The 27,812-nt window shown below is 36.9% G+C and overlaps 1 protein-coding gene across 2 annotated transcripts in view; it reads left to right on the top strand.

Annotated features, from left to right (window-relative positions):
- Gria3 (glutamate ionotropic receptor AMPA type subunit 3) overlaps positions 1–27,812 on the top strand; it is a 263,872-nt gene that overhangs the window by 171,146 nt on the left and 64,914 nt on the right. For both annotated transcript variants that reach the window (XM_027932362.3, XM_027932354.3), the window contains exons 6-10: positions 9,868–10,029; positions 13,330–13,497; positions 17,751–17,855; positions 18,745–18,852; positions 20,695–20,901. In XM_027932362.3, coding sequence (XP_027788163.2) covers positions 9,868–10,029; positions 13,330–13,497; positions 17,751–17,855; positions 18,745–18,852; positions 20,695–20,901 — 750 coding nt within the window. The remainder of the gene's footprint in view (positions 1–9,867; positions 10,030–13,329; positions 13,498–17,750; positions 17,856–18,744; positions 18,853–20,694; positions 20,902–27,812) is intronic.

Genomic DNA, 27,812 nt, shown 5'->3' on the forward strand with positions numbered 1-27,812 from the left:
TCTTTCCCTTTTCCACTATTACCAAATAGCTTTTGGGTGATAAAAATATATGCAGGCAATTTTATAAAAGCTTCAGGAAAGCCAGGGACTTAAAATTCTCAAAATAATAGAATGGCAAGTCCCACTTGTAGATCATACTATGAGAGAAGATAATTGGCCAGGAACTAGGAAACTCTAACCATTTAGCAAGAGGTGCTTATTATTAACTCCTTAAACATAACCTGTTAGAGATTGATGCTGGATTGTAAATTTTGTTATAGTAACTTTTTGCAGTGTATAGAGAAGGCAGGGGATCAAAATTCTCAAAAGTGAAGAATTTTGATAGCAAACTTCAAGAAAATATCATCAAAAGGAACAAAAAGATATCCAAAAGTCATGAGTAAAGGAAATGCCTTAAAAATACTGAGTATGTGAATAGAGACCAGAAACCAGCCAACTTCTGCTGTTAGATAAGATCCCCAATTTTGTATCACTGCCTCTAATTGCTTCATTTTCCTTAGTGTCCACTGTACTCTTGCCTTTCTAGAAAGTTAACTGGGACTTGAACTCAAATTCCCACCCATAGTTTGCAAGTTATCAACTCAAGTAATGAAACCAAGAGTGTAAACAAGTGCAATGTCTTAGAATGTTGTTATAGGCGACAAGGCAGGATCCAAGCAGAAAACTGCTGCCCTCATACAAAAATGGTCTCTTAATGGTCCCTTATTTATCCCCTTTTTCTTTGCCCTTTTTACTTCCAGGAGATGAGGTGGTGACTGCTGCTACATCAGTGTCCTTGCTGAAATTGTTGGGAGATTGCAACCTCAGTTTTCTATACATTGCAAACTGTACTTACTTATATTAGCTACAGAATCTAGCAATATGTGATGGAAAAGAGAACATACTTTGAATCGACTTAGGAGGCAAACAGGTGACCAATAGTCAGCACTACTCTCCTACCTTACTTCATTCTGCCCATGACTTTCACTTATTCATTTCTCCTCTTTTCCTTCCAGGTTTTTGGTAGTCATTCCCATTGCATTATTTTATTTATATATATTTTGGTGGAGCTGGGGAAAATATTCCTACCTGTATCTCTGCAGATTTTGGGGAGAAGTAAAACCTTGGAGGCATTTTCAACCAAGTAAAATAGTACCTCTAGATGATGTGACAGGAAGGAAAGCAAGACAACAGCCAGCCAACACTAACCCATTATAAAAAACTAATCCACTCTTATTACACTTCTTATCACAACCCTGGCCTTCTTAAAAACTCTCTTAAATTCTGGATATTTTTTGGTAAACTCTGTTATATTAGTTCCTTGCTGAAGTTATCTGAAGAACCTAGTCTCAGTTTTCTGTACCTGTGTTTATGCATAGCACCCATAGAATCTATCAGTGTATGATGGGAAAGTAGTGGGCTTTGGGTCATGTTAGAAGGAAAAGAGGTGAACCATGAATCAGCCAACTCCTAAATTTAGTGAGTATTTATCCTTTTTCTTCTTTGTATAGTCTTTGCACATCTATTTTACCTTTTACCTTCTAGATGCTTTGTGTCCATTTCTGTTACATTAGTCAATTCAGCCAGATGTTCCTTCCCATCTCTGGGTCTGCAAGGAGTTGGTTCAAGAAATTAAAACTAGCCAAGCACATGCCTGTAATCACAGCTACTTGGGAGGCTGAGGCAAATAAGTTGAAGGCCAGCCCGTGCAATTTGATGAGACCCTGTCTCAAAATTAAAAGGGTTAGGAATATACTCAGTGGCAAAGCACCTTAGGTTCAAATACCCATTACCATAAAAGATAATAAATTAAAACTAGATATAGCTTGTGAACAAGTAAAATGCTCTAAAATATGATAGAAGGTAAAGTAGAATCAAGAGCCAGCAAACTCCTGCCCTGCATGGAAAATATGGTCTGCCAACATAGCATGCTCATTCCTAGCATACTACATCGTGAATATGCATTACTCAGCTCTGCCACATCAGTGTCTTTGCTGAAGTTGTTCAAAGATTCTAGTCTCACCCGCCTATATCTTACACAGTCTATTTGTGCATCTCAACCATTCAATCTAGAAATATGCGACAGAAAAAGTATTTTAAAATATATTTAAATGAAAGCAAGTGAGCCAGGAGACAGGCAATTCCTGCCATTTATAAAAAGAATTGGACTCCTAGTATTCCCCTCTTGCTACATCCTGCCCTTTCTTTGTTTACCCTTGTATATTTGGTGATAATCTCAGCTATATTAACATTTTTGGCTGAAGTTGTCTATAAAAAACCTAATGTCAGTTTTCTGCACCTACCAATTGTATTTACACATATCATTCATGTAATCTAAGTGTTATAGAAAAGATAATGTGCTTTGAACCAGTTACATGAGAAGAGATGAACAAAGAGTGAACCAACTCCTGTCTGATACTCAGCACCCTTCTCTTACTTTCCTTTACTCTACCCATGACCTTCCACTTTCATTTTCTCTTTTTACTTCCCATGTAATCAGTGGCTGTTTTATTTCTTTTAGAGATCAGTGAGATTTAGCAAAATATTCTCAGCTACAGGGAATTTGTCAGCTCAAGTGAAACTTAGCAGCATTTATGGACAAATGAAATGCCTTAAAATGTTGTGGTTCAGTGGTAGAGCACTTGCCTAGCATGCACTAGGCACTGGGTTCGATCCTCAGCACCACATAAATGTAAAATAAAGATTTTGTGTCCACCCAAAACTAAAAAATAAGTATTTTTTTTTTAAAAAAAAAATGTTGTGGTAAGAGGCAAAGCAATACACAAACCTTCCTATACCTGCCTTTAATTAAAAATAAATAAATAAATTCTCTTAGTATTCTCCTCTTTGTTGTAACCACTCCTTTTATCCCCCTCTTACATTTGGGTATTTGTTGGTAAGGTCTCTTATATTGGTGTTTTTGCCAAAGTGGTCCAAATAGTGTAGTTTATTTTCTGTATCTGTAGACTGAATTTACACATTCTAAAAGAGAATCTAGAAATGTTATAGACAACACCACACACTTTGAACCATGTTAGATGGGAAAGTGAACTAGGAGTCAGCCATCTCCAATCCATTAGTCATTCTTTCCCTCTTTTGTTGTATCTTCCAGTATTCTTAGTTTTATTTCCCCTTCTATGTTCCAAGTACTCAGTGGTCATTTCTGTTATGGTATTAATATAATGACATCAGTGAGTTTGGGCCAAATATTCTCACCTGCTCTTCTGTACATAGTCAGCTCAAAAAGTAAAACCTAGAAAGTGAAATACCTTTATAAACAAGTGAAATACCTTAAAGTATTGTCATAGGAGAAAGGCAGCATCAAGTACCAGCCAACTACTGCCATTTTTACAAAGTTTGTCTCCTGGTATTCCTATTCTTATCATTTCCCTGTTCTTTTCATTTACTCTCTTCCCTTGTAGATATTTTTTGGCAAACTCTTTGCTAAAGCACTCCAGAGACCAAAGTGACTTGGAACTTGTATTGTCAAGTATCAGCAGTTGAATCTAGCCATATACAGTATAAATATAACATGTTCCAAAGCATGTTAGAATGGAAACAAGTAAACTATGAACAAGCTACTTCTGCCTCTTAGTTGTCAGTTTCCTTGTAAGTTTTTTTATTTCATTCAATGACATTCCTGATTTTATTTTCTCCTTTTTCCATAAGGATATTTTATCATTTCTGTAGCATTAGCATCTTTTCACGGTTTTAGAAGAGGCTACACTTCAATATGCTCACCTTTAAGTCCAAGGTCAAGTGGAGAAGTTTAACTGGCATATAAACAAATGAGAGTCCTTAAAATAATGAAATAACACAAAAGAGAACTATAAGCCAGTTAACTCCTGTCTTTTATCAGTTTATGTCTCCTAACTTCCATCATCCTACCACCATCCTCCTCCACCACCACCATTTTATCATCTTCAGATTGCTTCCAAGGATTCACAGCCTCATCTTCACCACCTTCACTGCTATGGGTATCTTGCACAATGAAAAATACTTAACAAGATAGTATAATATGTGTATTCTCTCAATATTTTTGGATGTTAATAAAGGAGGACCAGTAGTCAGTCATCTTCTGTCCTTGACTGAGATCCTAGAATCACTGATTCTCCTTCGTCCTATTTTATTTTACTCCATTTTACATGTTCTCATGCTGGGTAAATATTTCATGGTCACCCCACTCCCATCAGTATCTTTGCTCTGTTTCCAAACCTCATATACTATGGTTTTTCATAATATAAGGTAGCAATTTGTGAAGGAAAATAGTATATGCTTTGCATGATTGAATTGTGGTGGAAAGCAGTCCAGGAGCCAGCTGACTCCTGCCCCTTATTCAGCTCCTTAGCTTCCATTAGTGTTAGAAAGATGGAAACTAGAGAGGGTGCTAGCGTATGCACAAAGGTTTTAAAGAGACTTGGCCACAATATTCTCATTTAAGACCCTTTTGTGGCCAACTCTAAACAGAAATCTGGTAAGAGTTGTGAACTAGTGAAATGCATTCATATAATTAGATAAGAGGTGAAAGTGAACTAGGAGTCAGCCAAATTCCCCCAGCTAGAATTTGTACCCTCTTAATTTCTACAACTTTCTGCCACCTTTTTCTATTTATTTATTTATTTATTTATTTATTTATTTATTTATTTATTTATTTTAATTAGGTATATGTGATAGCAGAGTGCATTTTGATTCATTGTATACAATTGCAGCACACCTTTTCATTTCTCTGGTTGTACATGATGTAGTGTCACACTATATGTGCAATCATACATGTATCTAGGGTAATGATGTCCATCTCATTCCACCATCTTTCTTGCCCCCATGCCCCCTTCCCCACCCTCCCTGCCCTTTTCCCAATTACAGTTCCTCCATTTATCCCATGTCCCCCTGCCATTATAGATCAGCATCCACTTATCATAGAGAATATTTAGCCTTTGTTTTCTAGGAATTAGCTTACTTTGCTTATCATGATATTCTCCAACTCTAGCCATTTACCTGCAAATGCCATTATTTTATTCTTTTTTACTGCTGAGTAATATTCCATTATGCATATATACCACAGTTTCTTTATCCATTCATCTATTGAAGGGCATCTAGGTTGCTTCCACAGATTGGCTATTGTGAATTTATCTGCTATAAACATTAATGTGGCTGTGTTACTATAATAGGCTGATTTTAAGTTCTTTGGGTATAAACTGAGGAGTGGGATAGCTGGGTCAAATGGTGGTTCCATTCCAAGTTTTCCAAGGAATCTCCATACTACTTTCCAGATTGGTGGCACCAGTTTGCAGTCCCACCAGCAGTGTATGAGTGTGCCTTTTCCCCCACATCCTTGCCAACACTTATTGTTGTTTGTATTCTTGATAACTGCCATTCTGACTTGCACGAGATGAAATCTTACAGAAATGCAAATCAAAACTACTCTAATTTCTAAAGATGTTGAATATTTTTTCATATATTTGTTGATTGATTGTATATCATCTTCTGAGAAGCATCTGTTCAGCTCCTTGGCCCATTTATAGATTGGGTTATTTGGGTTTCTGGTGTTAAGTTTTTTGAGTTCTTTATATATCCTGGAGATTAGTGCTCTATCTGATGTGCATGTGGCAAAAATTTACTCCCAAAATGTAGGCTCTCTCTTCACCTCATTGGTTGTTTCTTTTGCTGAGAAGAAGCTTTTTAGTTTGTCTGTCACCTTTATTTTTCTCTTTTATCATTCATATGTTTGAAGGTCACTTCTATTATGTTAATGCCTGAACAGAGTCTTTGAACAGACTTAGCCACAATATTCCCCCTCAAGGTCTCTGTGTAGCCAACCAATAAGTGAATTCTGGAAAGAGTCATAGACAAGTGAAATGTCTTAAATTAATCAGACAGGTAGATAAATTGAACCAGTAGCCAGCCAACCTCTCCCATGAATCAGAACACTTCTCCTAACTTCCATCATCCTACCATTTCCCTCCCTGCCACTACCATTTTATTTCCTTTTTATATACTCTGTGTGTCTTATGTTCTCCTGTTCTGTTTTAGTATCCTTACACTGATTTCAGAGATACATGGCCTCAATAAAAACACCATGGGCATTGTATGTGCCCAGCCCAGTGACTAGAAATCTAATAGTACATTATGGAAAAGTGTAGGGCCTTAAAATTTAGATAGCAGACAAGGACAGCAGGCTTACTATTCCTGCCTTGAGCCAGCACTCTTATTTATATTCTCCTTTCCTCTCACTGTCTCCCCTTCCTTTATTTCCTGGCTACTTATATTGTGTGTCTGCTGGTCAGCTTTGTTATTTTAGTTATTTCACTGAAGCTGTGATTAATCTCAGGCGTTGATTCACAACTTTACCAATTATAGTTGTATATGACAATGGACTCTAGCAGCTTGTTTTAGAAATAATGAAAAAATGTATTATTTTTGAAAGCATAATAGATGCAGGATTTATAGATATAGGAGGCAGAGCAGGAGCCAGCAAAATCTTCCTCCTTAGCTATCTACTCTCTGCTAACTTCCTTCCATTTACCACTGACCTCTTCCTTTTTATTCTCTCTTTTGACCATCTATAGTCTACTGATCATCTCTTTTAGTGTCCTTAGAGAGGTTTTAAGAGACTGGGCCTGGATTTGACCATCATGAGTACTCTGGTTCTCCAGACTAAAGAGGAAATATAATAAGAGTATGGATAGGTGAGATGCCCTAAAATAATGGCGGTGTAGGAAAGCTATAATTCCAGTTCTTGAACCATAGCCAACATTCTGTCCTAACCTCCATCTTCCTAGTACTTCACAGGTTTTAGGAAAAAATCCATCCTCAATTATCTCAACCTCAAGGACTGTGAGTTGCTGCAGCTAAATGCCAATCACCAGAGTGACATTCAAGCCATAGAATCTGACAAGAGATCATGAACAAGCAAAATGAACATAAATAGGTCATAGGTTGAAGTAGTATCAGGATCTACCCCTTGCCATTTATCAAAAAGATCTGTCCCTTAATCTCTCTAAATATTGGTTATTCCTTTTTTTTTCTACCTCACTTCTGCTTTCTTCACTTTGTCAATGGGGCTGTGTTAGTGATTTCTGCATTTAATACCTAATAAGCTTTCAGGACAAGCAGTAAGAATTAGTAGTATAGAGGACTTGCAGGCCAGAAGAACAGGTTGAAGTGACCACCCTACTGAATTTGATTTGTGCAGCTGTGGACACATGTCATAGGGCAAAAACATCCAGTCTGAGGTGTGCCCGAACTTAGTCCCAGATACATCTGTCACAAAACATGGGTTTGCTGAGAAACTTCCAAGTCCTCAAAGCTATGATTAAAATATGGTAGAGCACTGAGTGCATAATGTACGTGAAAATGTCCTCCCAAATTATAACATGCTTATTGGAGAAGACAGCCAAGTGGGAATATATGAGACCTATGTGACAGGGTGAACCTTTCTGGAAGCAAATGAAGATGATTGAGGGCAAATCTCACTTCTAGGCCTTATGGCAGAAGTGAGATTTCTGGAATCAATTCTCCCTCTGTCTGTGCTTTTTTGTTATTTTTATTTCACATTTTAACATGCTATGGGTTTTACCTAAATAGAAGTGTGTTGTTTATCAATGTCAGAGAAACCACTTTCTAATACATCCTGTGATCATTGACCCTGGAAACCAGGATAGTAGCAGAAACATTCTCAGCTCCTTTCAAAAAAGGGAGTTCCATTTTTCTAGCCTACAAAACACAATAGGCCAAGCACCAGAGCGTACTCCCTTCACCCTAACAGCAGGTAGGTGTACAGTTGGTCCACATTCTTGTGTAATATTTGTTAACTGCCAAATATGATTTGGCACAGTAAATGAATTAAAGCTATGCATTGAAGTTTTATCCTTTGTTATTTATTTGTATGTATATTTGGAGAATGGGAGTCCAAGGTCGCCTCTCTACTGATTTTAGTACAGAATATAGCAAATGAGAGAATATACTGAGTCGCAGTTTCCTTCATGAAGGAGGCCTTTGGAAGAAAACTCATTATAGCAAGTTAATATTAATATTTAAATACTTTGTTGTTATCAGAAAAGAGGGGTGATTCTCAGTGATGCAAAACAAACTATTTGGCTCTTTGTCCAGTCTTTTTTGATTCATCACACTTATGAAAGGGAGAAGAAGGGGGCTGAAAGTAATAACTGAAAAAAACTGTTCAATTAAAATATTTTTGAAGACTACTTACTCATGTAAAGAAATATAAAAGGCAAGAAGTGGAGGTGGAGTGGCTGGACAGACACACAAGGGGAGCTTCTAAATATTGGTTACATTCACCTGTCAGTTTATAAATATTCATCACATACACACTTAAAGATATGTACATTCTTCTGTATTATTATACTTCAATAAAATGTTTTTACAATGCAAAAAAGAAAACTTTAAAGAATTGATAGGGGGGCTGGGGATGTGGCTCAAGTGGTAGCGCTCTTGCCTGGCATGCATGCGGCCCGGGTTCGATCCTCAGCACCACATACAAACAAAGATGTTGTGTCCACCAATAACTAAAAAATAAATATTAAAATTCTCTCTCTCTCTCTCTCTCTCTCTCTCTCTCTCTCTCTCTTTAAAAAAAAGAGTATATGAGAAATAAAGATCCCAATAAAGCTACATACATGGGTAATTAGATGAGCTAGTGCCATTGTAACAACAATTTGTAAATCCTTTAAAAAAAAAAAGAATTGATAGGGATTTTGGTAATACTGATATAAACATTTATCAAAACTCACTGAATGATACATTTAAAATTTGTGCATTGCATTGGGTGTAAACGTTGCCTCAAAAAGCAAGAAAGAAAAATAACTGTATATAAACATTGAATTCTAGTTAGTGACCTGCATGCTGAAGTCTTTAAGAGTGAAGTGTACTAATGTCTACAACTTATTATGAAAGAATTCCAAAAATAAAACAGATTGATGGATGGAGAGGATAATATTAATAGTAGAATCTGATGTTCACTGCATGTTTCTTTCAAAATTTCTGAATATTATTTTTTTTATATTAAAATGCTTGGTGGAATCTACAGAATGGAGGAAGATTTCTTCTCATTTCTTTATGAATAGAAACCTGGCTTCAGTCCATTAAGGGCCTTAATGCATTAACAGCAAATGAAAGCAGGAGATAAGTAGCCAACAGAATTAGCAGAAATTTCTGAGTGAAGCGTCCCAGATGACAGCAATACCCAATGGAGCTGGTGGTGCCCAGGTGGAGATGGCTTAGGTGTGAACCCTGGGGAGAGTACTTCAGGAAGATTAGGTGACAGAGACACCAGATGGTAACCAGAGCAAATTAAGAAGAAAATGGTGGATGTTATGCAGATGTCAAGACTCATTTGTGGACACATGTAAGACATACCCTGGGGTTTATACCATCATATACAACCAAGCTGTCAGTTTCACTCATTGGTATTTTTGTGAATCACAAGTGTCTAAAGTACTCATCACTAGAATCTGAAGCAATCTACTGTGTTTGGCACATTAACTGAAGAAAAGGTTTTTATAACCCTTGTTAGGGTTAAACTTGTTCAACATTTTCCAGTTTCATAAAGCATTATATTTTTATTAAAATAAGAAAAGCTGAAAATATAGGTAAATGAAACAATATTTGCTTGAAGTTGTCACTTATGTTTGTCCATATAGCAGCTACACTAAATAAAGTCAGAGGCGCTAAAATGGAAAAATGCATATTTTCTCCATCATGCCTATTATTCCAGAAACTAAGAATTAGTTCCATATCCAAGGCTTTCATCATTGCTAATATGTGACCCTAGAGAAGGAACTTTTAATTTCATCCTTAACACTTTAACAGATATGGTGAGTAGAAATACATAACCCTCACAATCATGATTTCCTTTCAATATCTTTCCAGGGTTTTACTGACATTTTGCTGGAAAGAGTCATGCATGGGGGAGCCAACATTACAGGTTTCCAGATTGTCAACAATGAAAACCCTATGGTTCAGCAATTCATACAGCGTTGGGTGAGGCTGGATGAAAGGGAATTCCCTGAAGCCAAGAATGCACCACTAAAGGTAATGTTCCATGGCATGTAGAAACCTACGGCCAGCTTTTCAAAGCATTTCCATTTGGCCTATACATACTTATAGTCATCCTGTGATCAAGTGGTCTTCCCTTAGAAGTAATTCAAAGATGAAAAAAAAAAAGAAAAAGAAAAACAGAAAACTAAATCTCCAAATAAAGAAGGTATAGATAATGAGATCTTTTCAAATCCTGTGTTCAAGAATAATTTAACTTAATTTTTTAATGAATTTCATTTATAATATATTCATAATAATTTACGATATTATAAGAATCTGAATCAGGCAAAGGGCAAAGGCAGTGGGAATAGGTAAGGAAGATTGATAGTCTGAAACTGAAAATTACATTTTACATTATTTATGTGATTGCTTTGTATTAATAAATTCCATGAATCTCAGAACACCCAAGTGAATTATACTCTAATACAGAGTATGTGTGTGTATGTATATGTATATATGTATATATGTATCTTGAACAGAAATGTTTCCTGCCTGCAAAAGTATCTTTAAAAATAATTAGACTACCTAAGTTGCTCATTTTCACAAAATCAAGACAAGACTATTAAAATCAGAAAGTCATTCTTAAACTGCACAATTTTATGTGTTCCCCTATGGCTAGAAATCTTATTATTTAAAACTCAGAAATTAAAACAGATAAATTAAGGGGAAATTATTCATGTTACACAAAAGATTCTTCAAATGTATTTTTAAGTAACTCATTCCCTCATTGTATTGGTTCAACTATGAAACTGACTTTAAATTCTTCCTTCTTGCTACAATGAAAGAATGTACCATGCTTGTAAAATAAGATGAGGGGTCAAGTAGAGTCAAGACCCTGCCCTAAAAAATGAAAGGGGGGAATCTCCTTTCTCATGTCAAGATACTCATCCTCACATCCTTTCCCTGTGGCAAGAATAAAAATGAACAGTAGGGAATATACACCAGAGAAGACAAACATTCTGTACCACCAGTGCAGATCCACCCTAAATGGGTTATATTCTGGAAATGTGAGTTAAACATAACTTTTCCATTCAGTTGTCATTTGCTAGTTAAGTGGTACCTCATGGTTGTAGTGATTATTATATGCCAGACTTTTCCAAAACAGCTTGTTTTTAAAACATTCTGCCCTGTGACCAGATCGTGTGTCTTAATTTGGTTCAGTAAATATGACCACAACCCCAATGTGGAATCCTGTGTAATTAAACATTTTATAATGTACTAAGTTGCTGAGAGCCCAGACTGCGGCACTAAGTTGGTATTTATCCCCCTACTCCATTTAGGTGAACTTATACAAATTTAGATTTTCATTAAACTGCCTATGACACTGCTTTAGGACCCTTAGATATATCAGGCAATAGAACAGTGAAATTCATTTATTCAAAACTGTAGGGGATGCCTAGATTGTTCCAGGCACTGTGTTAGGTACAAGAAAATGGACAAGGGTAAAAAACACAAAAAAGATACTGCAGAGAAGTTTATTCCAGCTCTGAACTTGTAGAAAAGAGAAGACAATCTCAGTTCTGGATTATCCATCAATAATATCTGAAAATACAATGTAAGCTTCCAGAACCAGCTGAGAAGAAACGTTCAGGTTTATAAGTAAAACCCTTCTGCAATGGTTAAATAGAGTGTTACAACTTTCATATTATTTCTGCTTAGTACTAGTTATCATAGAACCTTGAATTAGGCAAAAATCCTACTTTAAAAATTGGTGTACAATGAATATGCCACAGTGAAACCCACAAATCTGTATAATTAATATGTATCAATAAATGTGTAAATATTTCTATACATTTAGAAGAGCTCAGAAAGATATTTGTCATAGTTCAAAATGGTCATATTACAGGGAATAATGAAAATGTCTTATTATTATTGTGTAAGTCAGTGATATATAATTAAGTGGGACAAGCAGCTAAACATGAAAACTGATGTACAATATTTTTGATTAGGAAATAAAATTGTCTAAAGTTAACAATTGTCCTAATGCTGAATTTAGCCTGTATTTTATAAATGTTTCTTCTTATGACTGTCTTTTTTTTTTTTTGGAGGGGCACATTCTAGTGCATGGGTAAGTAGAAACTGAATAAAGTCAAAAATTAAATAGCTCTTTTTGAATGGCTTGGGAAGGAATTAAGATTGCTGACAATTTATGCAGTTGACTGGAAAGAAAATCACCACTATGCTGCCTTTGTGTGCTGCAAGGATGGGCAGGCAGACACAAAGATTTTTCTTCATGAAAGAACATAATGCCCCTGCTATAGTCATACTTGATGTTTACTTCTGAAAGAAAAGTAACATGAGAAAAGTCAGAAAAGTAAATTGATAGTTGTAGAGGCACAATATATTCACTCCCAATTGTATTTGGACATTCTATATAGAGAGAATTCCCTCTAGGACATTTTCTTACATTTAAAAAAAGTCAACAGAATTTTATATTCTACCAGTATATGTCACCCCTGCAAAACAGGGGCCAACTTATTTTAATCATACTTTGTTGATCCATTTAATGAAAACACATCCACCATTTCAAATTGCAAATAATCGAATCCCTTGTATTAAGACACTGGCCTCATCCCGAATTGAGCATATCAACATATCCAAGAAGAAGAAAGTAAGTGTTCTTGCCTGAAAGAGGTAACATCATAAAGTATTGCCTACAAATTGTCAACGTTATCAGATTTAAAACTCAATAACAATTGTAATTTTCTACAATTGAAAACCAGCTTTGGTCTTTGCTACCCCCCAGGAAACAAAAACTGATTTATTGCTGGCCAGAGGTCCTAGCTTGCTAGAAACCCGGACCAGACAGAAATGATTAATGTTTTCCTCCAAATTAATTTCAAGCTGTCTAACTTAGCTATTTCCATTTTCCCCTAAGTAAACACCAGATCTGAATTTTCTATTACAAACAGCAATAACCCATTCTTGCTTTAGGATATGCTGTTTCCTCTCCAATCTATACATGCCATCCTTTAACTTCACAAGCATTTCTTTCCCCATAAAGGACCTGGCCTTTTAGTAGTCACTCACTCAATATGAAACACAGTATTGAGGCAAGAGAGAGATTCCCTTGAGCAATTTAATCTTAATAATCTTAACACAAGCACACATGTGGTAAGAAGCATCATTCTAGAATGAATCAAAGTCAGGCTTGCCCACAGAGATCTCTTGACTCAAATAATTAGGATAACTTTGTAGAGCAAGAGGTGGAGACAAATGGAAATTGTAAGGAACAAGGCAAGTTTTGAGGATGTCATTTGTCATGATGTCTTATTTTCCATGCATCCATTTTAGTATACATCTGCGTTGACACACGATGCAATACTGGTCATAGCAGAAGCTTTCCGCTACCTGAGGAGGCAGCGAGTGGATGTGTCCCGGAGAGGCAGTGCTGGAGACTGCTTAGCAAATCCTGCTGTGCCCTGGAGTCAAGGAATTGATATTGAGAGAGCTCTGAAAATGGTAAAGACCATAATGGGCTAGTGGGCTGGAGGGGCCTTACAAAAAGACACAAAAAGGGGAGAACTGCCCCTGTAATCCCAGTGGCTCAGGTGGCTGAAGCAGGATTGCAAGTTCAAGGCCAGCCTCAGCAACTTAGTGAGGCCCTAACCAATTTAGGGAGAACCTGTCTCCAAACAAAAAATAAAAATGACTGTTGGTATTAACTCAGTGGTAAAGCATCCCTGGGTTCAGTTTCTAGTACCAAAAAAAAAAAAAAAAAAAAAAAAAGATGAGACCACAGTTTTTAAAAATGCCACACTAAAAGGAATAGGACTAGAGATACAGAAAGGATGAACATGGGTATTTATTCACCCAAATCTAGAACCCTAAAAGTAGGAGGTTCTACCTTAAAGTTGGAAAAAAATGGTAAATTGGGGTCAAATGAATTTTGAATAGCAAACAGAACTTGGTACCCTCAAAAGTTATGGAATGAATATGCAAATAACTTCCATAATTCAAGCCTTCCAGAAATATGACATTCCTCAGTGAGACTTGTACATTTTATAAGATTGTTCCTAACTTCAAGATAGACGTGACAAAGGACAATGGCATCCTCAGGCTCATCCAACAAATTATTAACCTGAATAGACTGAGAATCTGAGCCAGTGTGATAGTATTTCTGTTGTCAAAAAGAACACGTATTCTACATGGTGGAATGCAGGAACATGATACATTTCTAGACCTACTTAAGAGGCTTTTGACCAATGCTGCAAAGAAAAAGCCTAAAGAAAAGTACAAGGAATCAATGGATAGACAGTCAAATAGGTCACTTGTTTTTAGTATTTACTGGGTAGGAGATCATTTAAGGCTTCAAGCAGTGTCCTTTGAACAGATTCCATTATTTACACTAGGAGCAGCATCACCCATTCATTGCAGCTTTCCAAGCAAGAGCTCTTTCCTGAATATTTTGCTTTATCGCCTGCCACATGTGCCTGCATACATTAAAATGAGCCTTCAAGAGTACAAGAATCTCTTATTTCTACCTAATTATCCTGATGTTTGGGACATCCAAATGAACAAAGAGATAGGCAGTGATAAGATAATTCTGTGCACAACCCAGCAACGAAGAATTTGTAGTGGCCTCATAACGTACATCATTTTGTGTAGTTGGCTCTCTTGCTGCCACCTTCAATTTGCCAAGTTGGAAGCATTCAATCAAAAGGGGTTAGTAGCCCCTGTGTCTCTCTCCAAGAAAGAGATATGACTCATTCTCCCATCATGCAGATTTTTATGTCATTATGTCAGTTCCCTAACAAATGCCCTAAGTGTAGTTTTATGGAGGTAGCACTGCACAATTTTGAAGAGCAGTTAATTAAATTCAACCTTCATAGCAGTTACAAGATTTGTATTGTCAGGTGAAACATAATGATGAGTGAAATATAAAACTCCCTCAGAGTGAATCAAAAGGAGTTTTCATCAACAAAGGCTCAAGAGACAAGAGCCAGCATTTCCAATTGACTGCCCATTCATGACACAAACAACTACTTTCCCCAAATAGAAAACTGACCACCATAATGAAGGATAATAAATTAATTTGTTTAGAAGAAAATGAGTTGCTCATACAATTATACATAAATGTTTCTGCAGGTCTAACTTACTGATAAATCTCCATCTATAAGCCAGGTAAGTAACCTTCCTCCCCAGGCCTTAATGACTCAAAGCACTCAACCAGAAGAATCCTTCACCTCTCTTTTATAGGCCAACCTCTTTCTAATGCTCCAAAGAGTCTCAAAAGCATCAACATTTCCCAAAAGTAGACAGTGCTTCAGTAAAATTGCACTATTCAGGAGGTCTGCAAGTGAATCTAGTCTGAAGTATTAAATGTTTTATTGCATTAAAAGAAATCTCTTTTTACTTGAGTTAATTAAAAGTGAGAATGCATTATGCAAAAACATCCCTCATTGTGACTAGCACATAGTTATTTCTCAATAAATCATTCTCTTCCTTGAAAGAAATCTGGCAAACAAAATCATTGCCTGATAGAGGACCCTAAGGGGCCTGTTTAAATGAATATATAAGCATGCCACTCATTCAGTAAATATTTGTTAAGCACCTATGACTATGTATCAGGCTTAATATTAGTATGCAAACTTGAAAAGAAAGGAGGGGAGCTCACATTTAAATTTTTAATATGTAAACAAATTCTTTAAAATATCTTAAAGCCACTGGCTTTTGCACAGTCTACTGAGATATCTATCACAGAGTCTAAGTCATTTGAATACAAATTTATGGAACACCTGCTCTATCTCAGGCACTGTCTTAGTTGCTGAGAACAGGAAAAAAGAATGACTGTCATCTTGGGGTACTTCCTATCTAGGAGGGGAGCCAGAAATACATGGGTGATTAAATTAAGTTCTATGCAGGGTGCTATGGATTAAAGAAGGGATCCCACATGGTGGGAAAGTATAACTGACATTGAATACCAGACCACCAAACATTTGACTCATGAGGTCTGGAATGTTTTAGACAAAACTTCAACTGAACAATTCATAAATCCCATGCAGATAAGCTGAATCTTTAGAAATATGCAATTTTCAATGAAACTTAAAGCCCATGGTATTTTTCAGTAATGAAAGATTTTCTTAGTAAGTTTCTTTGCCATTGCCTCTGCCCTGCCTAACTCCTCTCCTACAATTTAGATGCTCAAAATGGAATATAAAGAGTTCATCATGCATTGCAATATTTGTCACTCCTACTCTAACTGAAAAACTAATTTCTATTTCGACAAAGTTCCTCTTCTTTAACCAGAAGTGTAACATCACCCTTTTCTGCAGGCACAGGTTGACAATAGTGCTTAGGTTTGTTGCGTCAGATAGGCATTCATCTTGCTTCCAATTACTCACATTATAGCACTTCTCTTTCAGCAAGAATTCCATAAACTCCTACCAGTAAGCAAGCTCCCTTCCCTTTAAAAAAAATGCTCCCTAATATTTGAGATCAATTTTCCCTTCTGCAGCACAAACCTATTATCACCTTCTTAGCAGTTTCTCATTTTCTCTAAATGAGGGGGGAAGTTATTCCATCCTTTTATCCTGAGAAAATGAAACAGATTCTCTTTCTTTAAAGCAAAGTTTTGACCCTTACTCATGAGATGAGTAATGCAAGTGGTTAACAGTAATGACTCATATCTATAAAGGGTCTTTCATCCAGTGTCCCCATACCATAAAAACAACTAAGGAACTCTCTTCATTTAATAGAAGTGGCCTCTTATTAGTTCAAAATAATGGGGCTGGGGTTATGGTTCAATGGCAGAGCGCTTACCTAACATGTGTGAAGCACTGGGTTCAATCCTCAGCACCACATATAAATAAATAAATAATAAGGTCCATTGACAACTGAAAAAAAATTTAAAAAATAATGTGCTCAGGCCAAGGAAATATTGTAGCTTAAACAAAATGTGCATTTGACATCCCAAGCAGGAGTTCATATTTCTAATACCTATGATTTTCTGGTGCCTCATATTCTTGAACCCCTAGACTTAACAATGGTCATAGGTTGAATAAGAAGAAAAGCTTATTCCTGACACTGTATAACTGGTAAATATATAACCCTCTCCAGAAACAACTAAATTCATTTTAATAATAATTAATATAGTCAGCATGTATAGCAATGCTTACTATGTGCCAGACACTGATCTAAGCATTACATATGCATAACTCATTTAACCCTCCCAACAACTACTAAGATTTCCCATTTTACAGATTAGGACACTGAGGTTTAAAAAAAGCATTAAGAAATGTGCCCCTGAATCATCCAGTTAGTAAGTTGTGGTGCTACATGAATTCAAGGTTTTCAAAGTCCATGTTATTGAAACAAAACTTTATTCAGATATTGGAAATACTAAGATAAGATACAGTCATCAGACTCAAGGAACTCATGATTTAGAAGAATGCATTAAACTAGTTCAGGGAGTAGCCTGAAGAGTATTCTTAAGAGGAAGGGACTAATGGAAATGTCAAGTCCTTGAAAAACTGGTGGTAGAGGTCTCACTCACTCACACCCACGCCAAGCTTTATAACTAAAAGCCATACTGAGAAAATACTGCATAAGAATTGAAGATCTGTATAGACTTGATCTGGTGAATACAGCACAATGACTCAAGATAGAAATTCTCTAAGATTTCAAAATTTGTCAGTGGACCTCATCCCAGAGACCTATAAGGCAATAAGGCAGTGGTACTTTAAATTTTCGTACTTTTTTTTTCTTTTTGCCAGGTGCAAGTACAAGGAATGACTGGAAATATCCAATTTGACACTTATGGACGTAGGACAAATTATACCATTGATGTGTATGAAATGAAAGTCACTGGCTCTCGAAAAGTAAGTAACCAAAACAGACATCCAGAGAAAAAGTCTCTTAGAAGGTGACACTAGTCAGATGCAAAGAAATAGGTGTTAGGAAACAGACACAAAACAAATTCCCACACATCATTTTTGCCCTTCCATTCCATGAGGAGTATAGATAAAATGCACACGTTGCTTTGTAATCAGAATGATACTTTTATTCATTTTAAAAGGAGGATTTCACTCTGAGGCTGGTCCTGTAAAAGTGATGAACTCAAAAGTTATTAACAACTTCCTACAATAAAGGGTCAGAATCACAAATTTCATAGCATGTTTTTATTTAAACAGAAACTTCCAAAGTACATATGGTCTCAGGAAAAATAGTAATAATAGAAAACTGGGTCTCCTTCTATTTTTCCAACTCACCTACCAAAAAGGATTCTGGAAAAGTACCTTTCTCTATAGCTGAACTTTACATGATCAATTTGCTTCTATCTTACTAATAGTTGAACTGGGCAGGAAGCAGGAATTTAGTAGATATTTAATAAAACCTCAGAATATAAAATATTTAGCATCATGTCTAAAAGATAATCATTGATTTCCCATCCCTACCTTCCAGCTTTCCTATGATTTGAAACAAAGGATTTTTCTGCTACAGGAATTTAAAGGGGGGTAAGGCCAATTATCCTACAATGGGATAAATTATGTCATATAATATCAGAGTGAGATGGAGGTGGAAACCCCCAGGACAGTACATCTGTGCATCTGTGTTGGAGTCCTTGTAGGACAGAGGAAAACAGGACATCAGACCTTGTAAAAGTCAAGCTACTAAAAAAAAGTTTCATTTTACAATAGCACTTGAACTTCATGCAGTACTTTTTGAGTGAAAAACACGCATCCAGGTCAAATGTCTGCTCTGTTGTAGGCTGGCTACTGGAATGAATATGAAAGATTTGTACCCTTCTCAGATCAACAAATCAGCAATGACAGTGCATCATCAGAGAACCGTACCATAGTTGTGACTACCATTCTGGTAAGTGTGAACAAAGAATAGGTAGGCTTTCTGTACAGTAAGACATCTGCTTCCTATAAAGTATCATTTAGCCAATGGAAAAAAATGTAAAGAGTTCAAGTAGTGAAAACTTCCAACAGGGCAGATCAGGAAACCCTCACAGTATTTTTGCCAGGATGATGACTAGCATGCAATTTTTAAAAAGAAAGAATAAAAATAATTCAGAACAAGTTCAGATATCATTCAACTCCTTTGCCCTATCACACTCCCATAGGACTGATGCTTCATCTGGACTTGAAATCTAATTCTTCATTGTGGGGGAGGCAGCATTGTGTAGACCAGAGAGTACATTGGGATTCTAATATTAGAACTCTTGCTAACCTCTGTAATCGTGCAAGTCACAACTTCTCTAAGCTTCAGGTTGTTGTTGTTTTTTAATACAAATAATAGGTATAATAGCAATCTCCTACCCATGTAATAAGACCATTTCAAAGCATAATTCACCACATTAAAGTTTTCCACAATGAGCTGGGGCTGTAGCTCAGCAGTAGAGCACTTGCCTAGCATGCGTGAGGCACTGGGTTCGATCCTCAGCACCACATAAAAATAAATAAATAAAGGGTTCTGGGGTTGTGGCTCAGTGATATAGCACTTGCCTCACATGTATGAGGCACTGGGTTCGATCGCAGCACCACATAAAAATAAATAAATAAAGATATTGTGTCCATCTACAACTAAAAAAAAATCTAAAAAAATTAAGTAAAGGTATTGTGTCCATCTACAACTAAAAACAAATTATTTTTTTAAAAAAGTTTTTCACAACATTCAAAACACTATTAAGATGATGTGAGATAGTAGAAGGGAGATCACTGGAGTAGAGGAAGGGGACTGATTGATTGAGGGGGAGGGAGAAGGGATGACAAAAGGGAGGAACAGTGGAATGAAATTGACCAAACTATGCTATGTACATGTGTGAGCATACCACAGTGAATTTCACCTTTGTGTGTGTGTGTGTGTGTGTGTGTGTATAAAGCACTAATTTTAAAAACTCTAAATAAATAGAAGGAAGATCAGTAGAGTAGAGGAAGGGTATAGGAAGGGAGGACGGGAGGGAAAAAGGAAGTACTGGGGACTAACATGGAGCAAATTATATTCCATGTTATATGATTACATCAAAATGAGCCCAAATATTATGTATAATATGCTAATAAAACATGTGAGATAGTATTCTTGATTAATTTTAAAATGTTTTTCCTAAAAGCTGGCTTGTTTTCATTTAGAAACCTGGGTTAGAAACAAGTATGGCACTAGGTATGAAAGTCTAATTAGCTGAATATAGACTTGGCTGAAGTTGACCTTTCATTTAAACATATATATCAAATACTCACTTTGTCCTAGGTACTGTACTAGGCCCTGTGAATAGAAAAATGAATAAGCCATAGACCCTCATCTTCCAAAGATCACAGTATGTTCCTATGACTTGGCCCATATGAATGTGGTTCCTACCTGAGAAATCAAAGGAAGTTCACTTTCATGTAACTAAGGGAGATACCTCCGCCCAATTTGACTAAATCAAAGACTTTACCAGTGAAAACTAGTCCTTCTTTCAAACTCTCAAAAAGAACTTTAATCTTTCTCTACTTCCTTAAATCATTAGTTAAGGACTCCAAGGAATATGTGACCCAATGAATAGTCAATTGAGGCTCTTCTGCTTATTAAGTGGGAAAAAAAAAGAAGAAGAAGAAAGCCCTTTTTCACACACCAAATCTCAAAAGCTACAGAGGGAAAAAATCATTATTACATTTACCATGTCTTAGAAAAATGTATAGGAATAATCATTTGATCTCCTTTTTGTATCCAAAGGAATCACCATATGTAATGTATAAGAAAAACCATGAGCAACTGGAAGGAAATGAACGATATGAAGGCTATTGTGTAGATTTAGCCTATGAAATAGCCAAGCATGTAAGAATCAAATACAAATTGTCTATTGTTGGTGATGGGAAATATGGCGCAAGGGATCCTGAAACTAAAATATGGAACGGCATGGTTGGAGAACTTGTCTATGGGGTAAGTATTTTTCAACTCTGTTTGCATTAAACTCTAAATCTCCTATCTTCTTTCTTAATTGAAAAGTATAATCTCCAATTGCAACATTTTTGCAACTGTTTAGCTTTCATAAAATCTGTAAGAAGAATGTTTTCTTCTGAAGTTGAAGTCTGGCTGTGGATATACCCAGTGGTAAGAGCAGTTGCCCAGCATGTATGAGGCACTGGGTTTAATCCTCAGGACCACAAAAAACGTAGTTGAAGTCTGTAAAGGTAGTTCATCAAAAGTAATCTTTTGGGTAACAAGATTATTCTACTAAAAGAAAAGTAGAATTGGGGAATTTTATTTGGCAACATTAAGCACGACCTGCCCTCTATTGAAAATCTATTCCTTCTGTGTTCCCTATCTCAGACAGCAGAATCACTCAACCACGTAGTTGCCTAAGCAACTTTGCCTAAGCAACTCCACCAGCTTTCCTCATCATTCCCTTCATATCTGGTCAGTAACCATATATGAATTGCTTTTTTCTTTTTCTTTTCTCTTTGTTTCTTTTTATTTATTTATTTACTTACTTACTTATTTTTGGTGTGTGTATGTGTGGTAGGGATTGAACCCAGGGACACCAACCCTAACCCTTTTATTTTTATTTTGAGACAGGATCTTGCTAATTTGCTTATGGCCTTGGTAAGTTGCTGAGGCTGGCTTTGAACTTGTAATCTTCCTGCCTCAGCCTCCTAAGCAGCTGGGATTACAGGTGTACATCACTGTACCAAGTTGAATTCTCATTTTAAATCTCTCAAATCTAAATGCATCCTTCATCCCCCACTATCATCACATTAGCTAAGATTTTTCACTGATTGTCAGTCACTTAACTGTTACCCTTGCCTCTGTTTTTATAAATCAGATTTCCATATTATTATAATTTCTTACCTTAAAAATCAGAATAAAACTCATATTCTTTAGCATGGAAAATAAGGCATTTCATAGTCTAGCACCCACCTACCTCTCTAGCTTCATCTTTTACACTTTCCCCTTCACACATTCCAGCTGTAGCAAAGTGTGTGCTGTTCTCTTCATATACTTGAGTTCTACTCAGGGTATATCTGGAAATACATTTGCCTCTCTTCAATCAGCTACCACCAGCTACTCATCCTCTAGAACTCAGAGATGATACCTTTTTCAGGAAGCCTTCCCTAATCTGACCTATGCACCTGCAGTTTGGGTTAGGTGTCCCTAATTTTTGTTTCCTTATAGTACTTTTTGTATTCATATAGTACTTCTAAACTTGTACTGTAATGATCAACTTTCAAGTTTACCTGTCCTACTAGACTATGAACTTTTTAAGGACATAAGACATATCTTTTGCATTTCAATATCCCAGAGCCTGGAGCATAGAATTTAAATAAATACTTGAATGAATGAACAGAATGTCTCTACCAAGTGTTTGGCCTAGGGCCAAGTGAAAAAGAATACTGATAATTAAAGCTTTTTAGGGGCTCAGTGGTATCCTCAGAGCTCCTCAGTGACTTAGTTTTAAATGGTTTTAGCCTCTGATTGGAATCTTAGGCAGCCCAATGAGGCATTCGGAGATAAGCAAAACTGGGCACAAGAACTGCCCATTAGGTAAACAAGTCACTAGGGAAGTAATACAATTGCAGGCAGAGGCAATGATTGGTCCCTATATAGACAACACCTAAGGAAAAGACAAAGGAATATAACGGGTAGGTAATACTAAGTCCTAGCTGATTTGAAGCAAACATATAGGTTATCTATAGGACTGAGGTTTAGGAAAAGGACTTGGTGCTTGAGATGGGAACCAATGAGAATAAGGTGTACCTCTCCAATCATAAAAGAATACTGGGGTCACTAAGTCTTTGGAACAGCCCTTTGGGAAGAAGTACAAAGGCAAAAGCTCATTTCTAAAAATAAGGGCACAGAAAGGGATCTAAGATTTAAAATGAGACTGGGCCCCAGTAATCAAAACTGGGGCACCATCCTCTAGCCATATAAGCAGCAAGGCAAACTGATCCTCAGTCTCCATCTATGGGGCTGGAACCAATCATGTCTAAAGCCAAGGTTGGTCCTAAGAACTGGCACAAGACTGAGTTATAGATGAAATCCAAGTGATCCAATGAGTGAAAAAGAGAAAATCTAATTCCAGAGAGAGCTGAACAAGGGGCATATCACCTGACATGATTTCTGAGGACCCTGAGAAGCTATGAGCCATCTTGACACACCTCTAACCTCTCACTTTACAATTTAGTAATAAGGACTTCTCTTTCTGGTTCTTGTCCCCAATACTCAAGATCCAAGAGGTCTTTCCTTGCTTAGAGTTCACCCTTGCACTTAGTACATTCCCTGCTACATAGTAAAAAGTCACTTTTTCTTTTAATGAATGAATAGCTGGCAAAAGTGATGCCTGGGAAACAATCATGTATCATCATCATCATCATCATCATCATCATCATCATCATCATCATCTACCACTTATTACATATTTATTTGTTGCCAGATACTATGGTAAGAACTTTACAGACACTATGTAAGTTAATCCTCATAATGCACCTCTGAGGAAAGTGCCTTTATTAACCTCCTTCTACATGTGAGAGAATTAAGGCTGAGAGTGAAGTCACATGCACAAAACCAAACAGCCTGTAGTGACTATTTTAGTTGGTCAGGCTGTTGTAATAAAATAGCTTAGAGTAGTGCCTTAAAAACAACAGATACATTTTTTTTACAATTCTGGAGACTTGAAAGTTCAAAATCAAGGCAGATTTCTTTGTCTGGTGAGAGTCCACTTTCTGGCTCATAGATGGCACCTTCTTACTGTGTTCTTACATGGTGAAAAGAGTGAAAGGTCTCGTCTCTTAAGCATCTTTTCTAGGGGTATTGATTTAATTCATGAGCTCTCTGCCCCATGCCCTAATAAATTCCTAGACCCCATTTTCTAATAACATCACCTTAGGGGTTAGAATTTGAACATGTGAATGGAGAGGACACAAACATTCTGATCATAGCAATGACATAATGATTTGAACCCTGAACTTTTATTATGAAGGACGTGTGCTTTAACCATTACATGATCATGTCCAATAGCCAAAGTGTTGTCTCAGACCTATCTCATCCTAAAAGACACTTGAAAATTATTTAAAAAGGCATTTGGTGTCTTAGCCACTCTGGAGAGACTTTTTTTGGCCGTAGCAGATGGCAAGAAATTTAGGGTGTCAGTTTCCACTGGCCCCAGGGTACCTGAGTTTCATGAGTTCTACCAGCTCATCAAAACTAAATGGCCAGAGCTCACTGGTATCTCAAAAGAAACCTGTCACACTCTGTAAATAGATCAGAGGCCTTCTAGCATTGAGCAAGACGTTATACACAGTGATGTAGAGCAAAGCAGATTTTCTGACATTGTCTAGACAAAGACCAGCTTTCTCAGTGGGTTTTGATTTCTCCTCTGGCATGTCCTCTGTGCTACACTCATTTAATCTACACATATTTCTTCTTTTTCCCAATTCATCTACTTGTCAGTGAGGGAGCTTGAGAATTACAGAGGCTTTTATTTGTTTAGTCATTCACATGCCACCTCTTCACTTTTGAAAAGGTAAAAATTCTGGAGGAAACTTCCAATCTTTTCTCTCCAGTTCTTTCTAATAAAGACAGAAATGTCCTCCTCCTTCCCTGATACAGAACAAGTCTCTGATGCTTTCTGGGATTATAACACAAGGCAAATTCAGAGAAGTGACAGCAAACCAAGCCATTGTAGTCAACAGCCAAATTCTGCTTTCCTTTAAAACCTGTGGCTCTGAAAAATAGATATTCATATCATGCTTGGAGTGAGCTTTCTGTTAGGGAGGATGATCTCATAATCTAAATGTGTCTTCATCCTCATTTAGAAGTTTTAATCTTTTGGCATTGGGAAATTTTCAACTTCTCTATCAATGATAGAAAGGGAGAAACATGAAAACACAGGGTTTCATTTCTGGCAGGACTGACCTCTTGTGGCTTGCAAGTTATTTAAGAAGAAGAAGGGCAGAAAGCCCCTGATGATTTCTCAGACTGCTTAATGAGCAAAAGGATGGAGAATAGGGAACTATTTCTTTCAGTGAACATAAAAACTACACAGATAGGCATTGCTTTATCCTTAGGGTAGTTCCTCTTATGCTTTTAGTATGTAAAACAGATCAGAGCAGGAAAAATGAAGGAAGCTTTGCAAAAGACATTTCAGTATCTGCCATAAAGTCTCAAGAAAGACTGAAAATGAATTAAATTTGTTAAAGAATAAAGAAGTCAATCAGCCTCTTCTCAGATGATTCCTAAATAGGCTTTTTTTTTTCCCTCTAAACCAATTCAAATCAAAGTCAATGTTGGGGCACCTTGTATCTCTAAGAAGGCTATTTTTGAAACAAACGTCAGTAGGACACAATGTATCCCATTATGTAAGCCCTTCAGAACACTATGGACTTGAAACTGTCCACCTGCTTTTAGTAGTTTTGATTTTGAGCTGCATGTCTGTAACACTGCCACATGGTAATTGTCCCAGCTCAAATGACTTACGGACCACAAGGTTTTATGGCTCCCAAATAGCAAGTGTTTTAAGAAGGCATTTTTAAAGAGCATTTTGTTGCTAGCAGGGCTCTTAAACTTCCTTTAGCCTAACTTTTCATTCACTTTACACATGACTATGGGGACAAGTCAAGAATGGACGTTAGATTTGCATATTGGGCAAACTAGGAAATTAAAGCCTGATGGAAGACAGGGAAATTTTGACAAGATCACAAAATAATGTGGCCTGGAAACTCAGGTTTCATGACTCCTGGTCTAGTGCTCTGTCAACCAGGTCACACTGGCTGCATTCACTAAACTTGTCAAATTATGGGAACATTGATGAGATATCAATCAGAGACAGTACCCCTGCCTGGCCTTGGGGGGCTTATAATCTAGATGGATCAAGAAATTTTCTATCCAAGATGCCCATTATTTATCTCTGACCTCTATGATAAAGTAATACAAACATCTGTTTATCATTTAAAATAGTTGAAAACCCAAAGTAGATATATGGGGTTTCTACCCTTAGAGAGGAGATATGACCTAACAAAAAACAAAGGCAGGAAAAGAAATTGTGGCCGTATCTAATTAAGAAGACACCTCCCAGTAAGGAGCTGCCATATTCCCTGTGTTCTTAGCACCTAGAACTAAGAATAAAATGGAGGGATGTTGCTTTTGGAAAGACCAGACTGCCCTGATTGGTTCCTCCGACTTACAAGTTAGCAGTGAGCTTAAGGATGGAGAAAGGGTTGAGAGAGTGGTTGATTTCAGGTCACATTTCCTGGGTGTCCCCAGACTCCTTCACACTCCCAGAACAAATGGCAATTCTACAGATACTATTTGTACTGACATTTCTCTGCCTACAAGAAATTATCTCTTAGGTTGTCACCATCCTAAGATAGATTCATTTGCCATTAAAAAAGGCAGAAAGTCGATCTGTCATTCCAGCTAAAAGGCAGAGAAGCAAGGGTCCAGTAACAGATACCATATATTCTCTTCTATTCTTCAGGCAATGACACTGGGCTTTGGCAGAAGGGCTGATGATTTGATAAAAGTTCCCCTCCCCTTCAAATGATGCATATTAACCCAGGAAGGAGTATTAATGACACATGGAAACCTGCCATTCTGAGCAGAGAGGATGGGAAAATATTTCCTACCAAATTTTGTCTCACAGGGCCTTCATCCAGCTCCAGGGAAATGTTTTTATCTTCACTTTGTCTTTAACTCTCTTAGCTCTCCAAGGACAAGAAGTCCTTATCAATAGATCCAGACTGGGACATCTGTTCTGGATAAAGAAATGAGGAGATCCTGTTGTGATGCTGCTTGTTATTGCACAGATTTAAATAGACCTCATCCCTTTCTCCAGATCTCAATAATCACAAACAGTAAATATCCCATAGAGTACAAGCCAATGAAGCAGTTTAAGTCCTATGTCCTAACACACAATAATTATATTCCTATTGTCTAGCTTGATTCTACCCCACTCCTTTTTCTAACACATTTGAAGTTTCCAAAGGAAAATATCTGCCAAAGCCACTCAAGTCTTATAGTTGATACAGGGAGAAGGGATCAGGTCAGGCCTGCTTTTTCTCTTGGATAATATATAATACTTTATGCATCACATATCAATACATTGTCTATACCCTCTCTGTGTCTTCTCCCTTGCTTTCAGAAAGCTTTTTAAAATGGTGGCTGGCAAGCTGCTGTTCATGCAAAGTCTCCAGATGGGTTACAAATTTCATATCAGATAGTCAGATGAAAATACTTTAAGACATAACAACCTTCCGGCTCAAAGAATTTTTAAAATTATATTTAAACTCAGTGTCATCTCTGCCTAAAATCCATTAGATTCTTAAGTGCATCATCCCTATACATATAAGTTTGCGGATTTTTAAGTTTTGGGAAATTTACAACTTTAGCAACCCACCTATGAAAAGAATTATAAACCCCCTCAAGCTAAATCCCCTCCAATAATGCAGTTGCTTTAGGTTTGCCACTGGTAAGTGGAAAAATCAAACCTAATTTAGTGTGTTTACCAAGCCCACACAGCCACTCTTAAGCCACTTGATTAAAATCCTTTAAGTTGTCAAGATGCAAGCAAAAACACCAGCAAACTCTTACCCTGGGCTTTTACCATTTGCTGGTTTTTGTCTGTCAACTGGAGTACCCTTATGCCACCTACTTTACCCACCTAGGTTTCTGAAAATGGCTCACCTACTGCTGCTACCAGCACAAGCAAAGGCTTGAGAACAAAAGGCTACTAGAATGGTTCAGAACACCACAAATGAGGCACTTCATTCCTTCAGTAGCTCCCTTCCCTTCTATTGGTTGAGACCTCTACCTGCTTGTCAATATCCCTTTGTCTTTTTCCATATATAGGTCTTTTT

Source organism: Marmota flaviventris, chromosome X, assembly GCF_047511675.1.
Source record: "Marmota flaviventris isolate mMarFla1 chromosome X, mMarFla1.hap1, whole genome shotgun sequence".
Taxonomy (NCBI): Eukaryota; Metazoa; Chordata; class Mammalia; order Rodentia; family Sciuridae; genus Marmota; species Marmota flaviventris.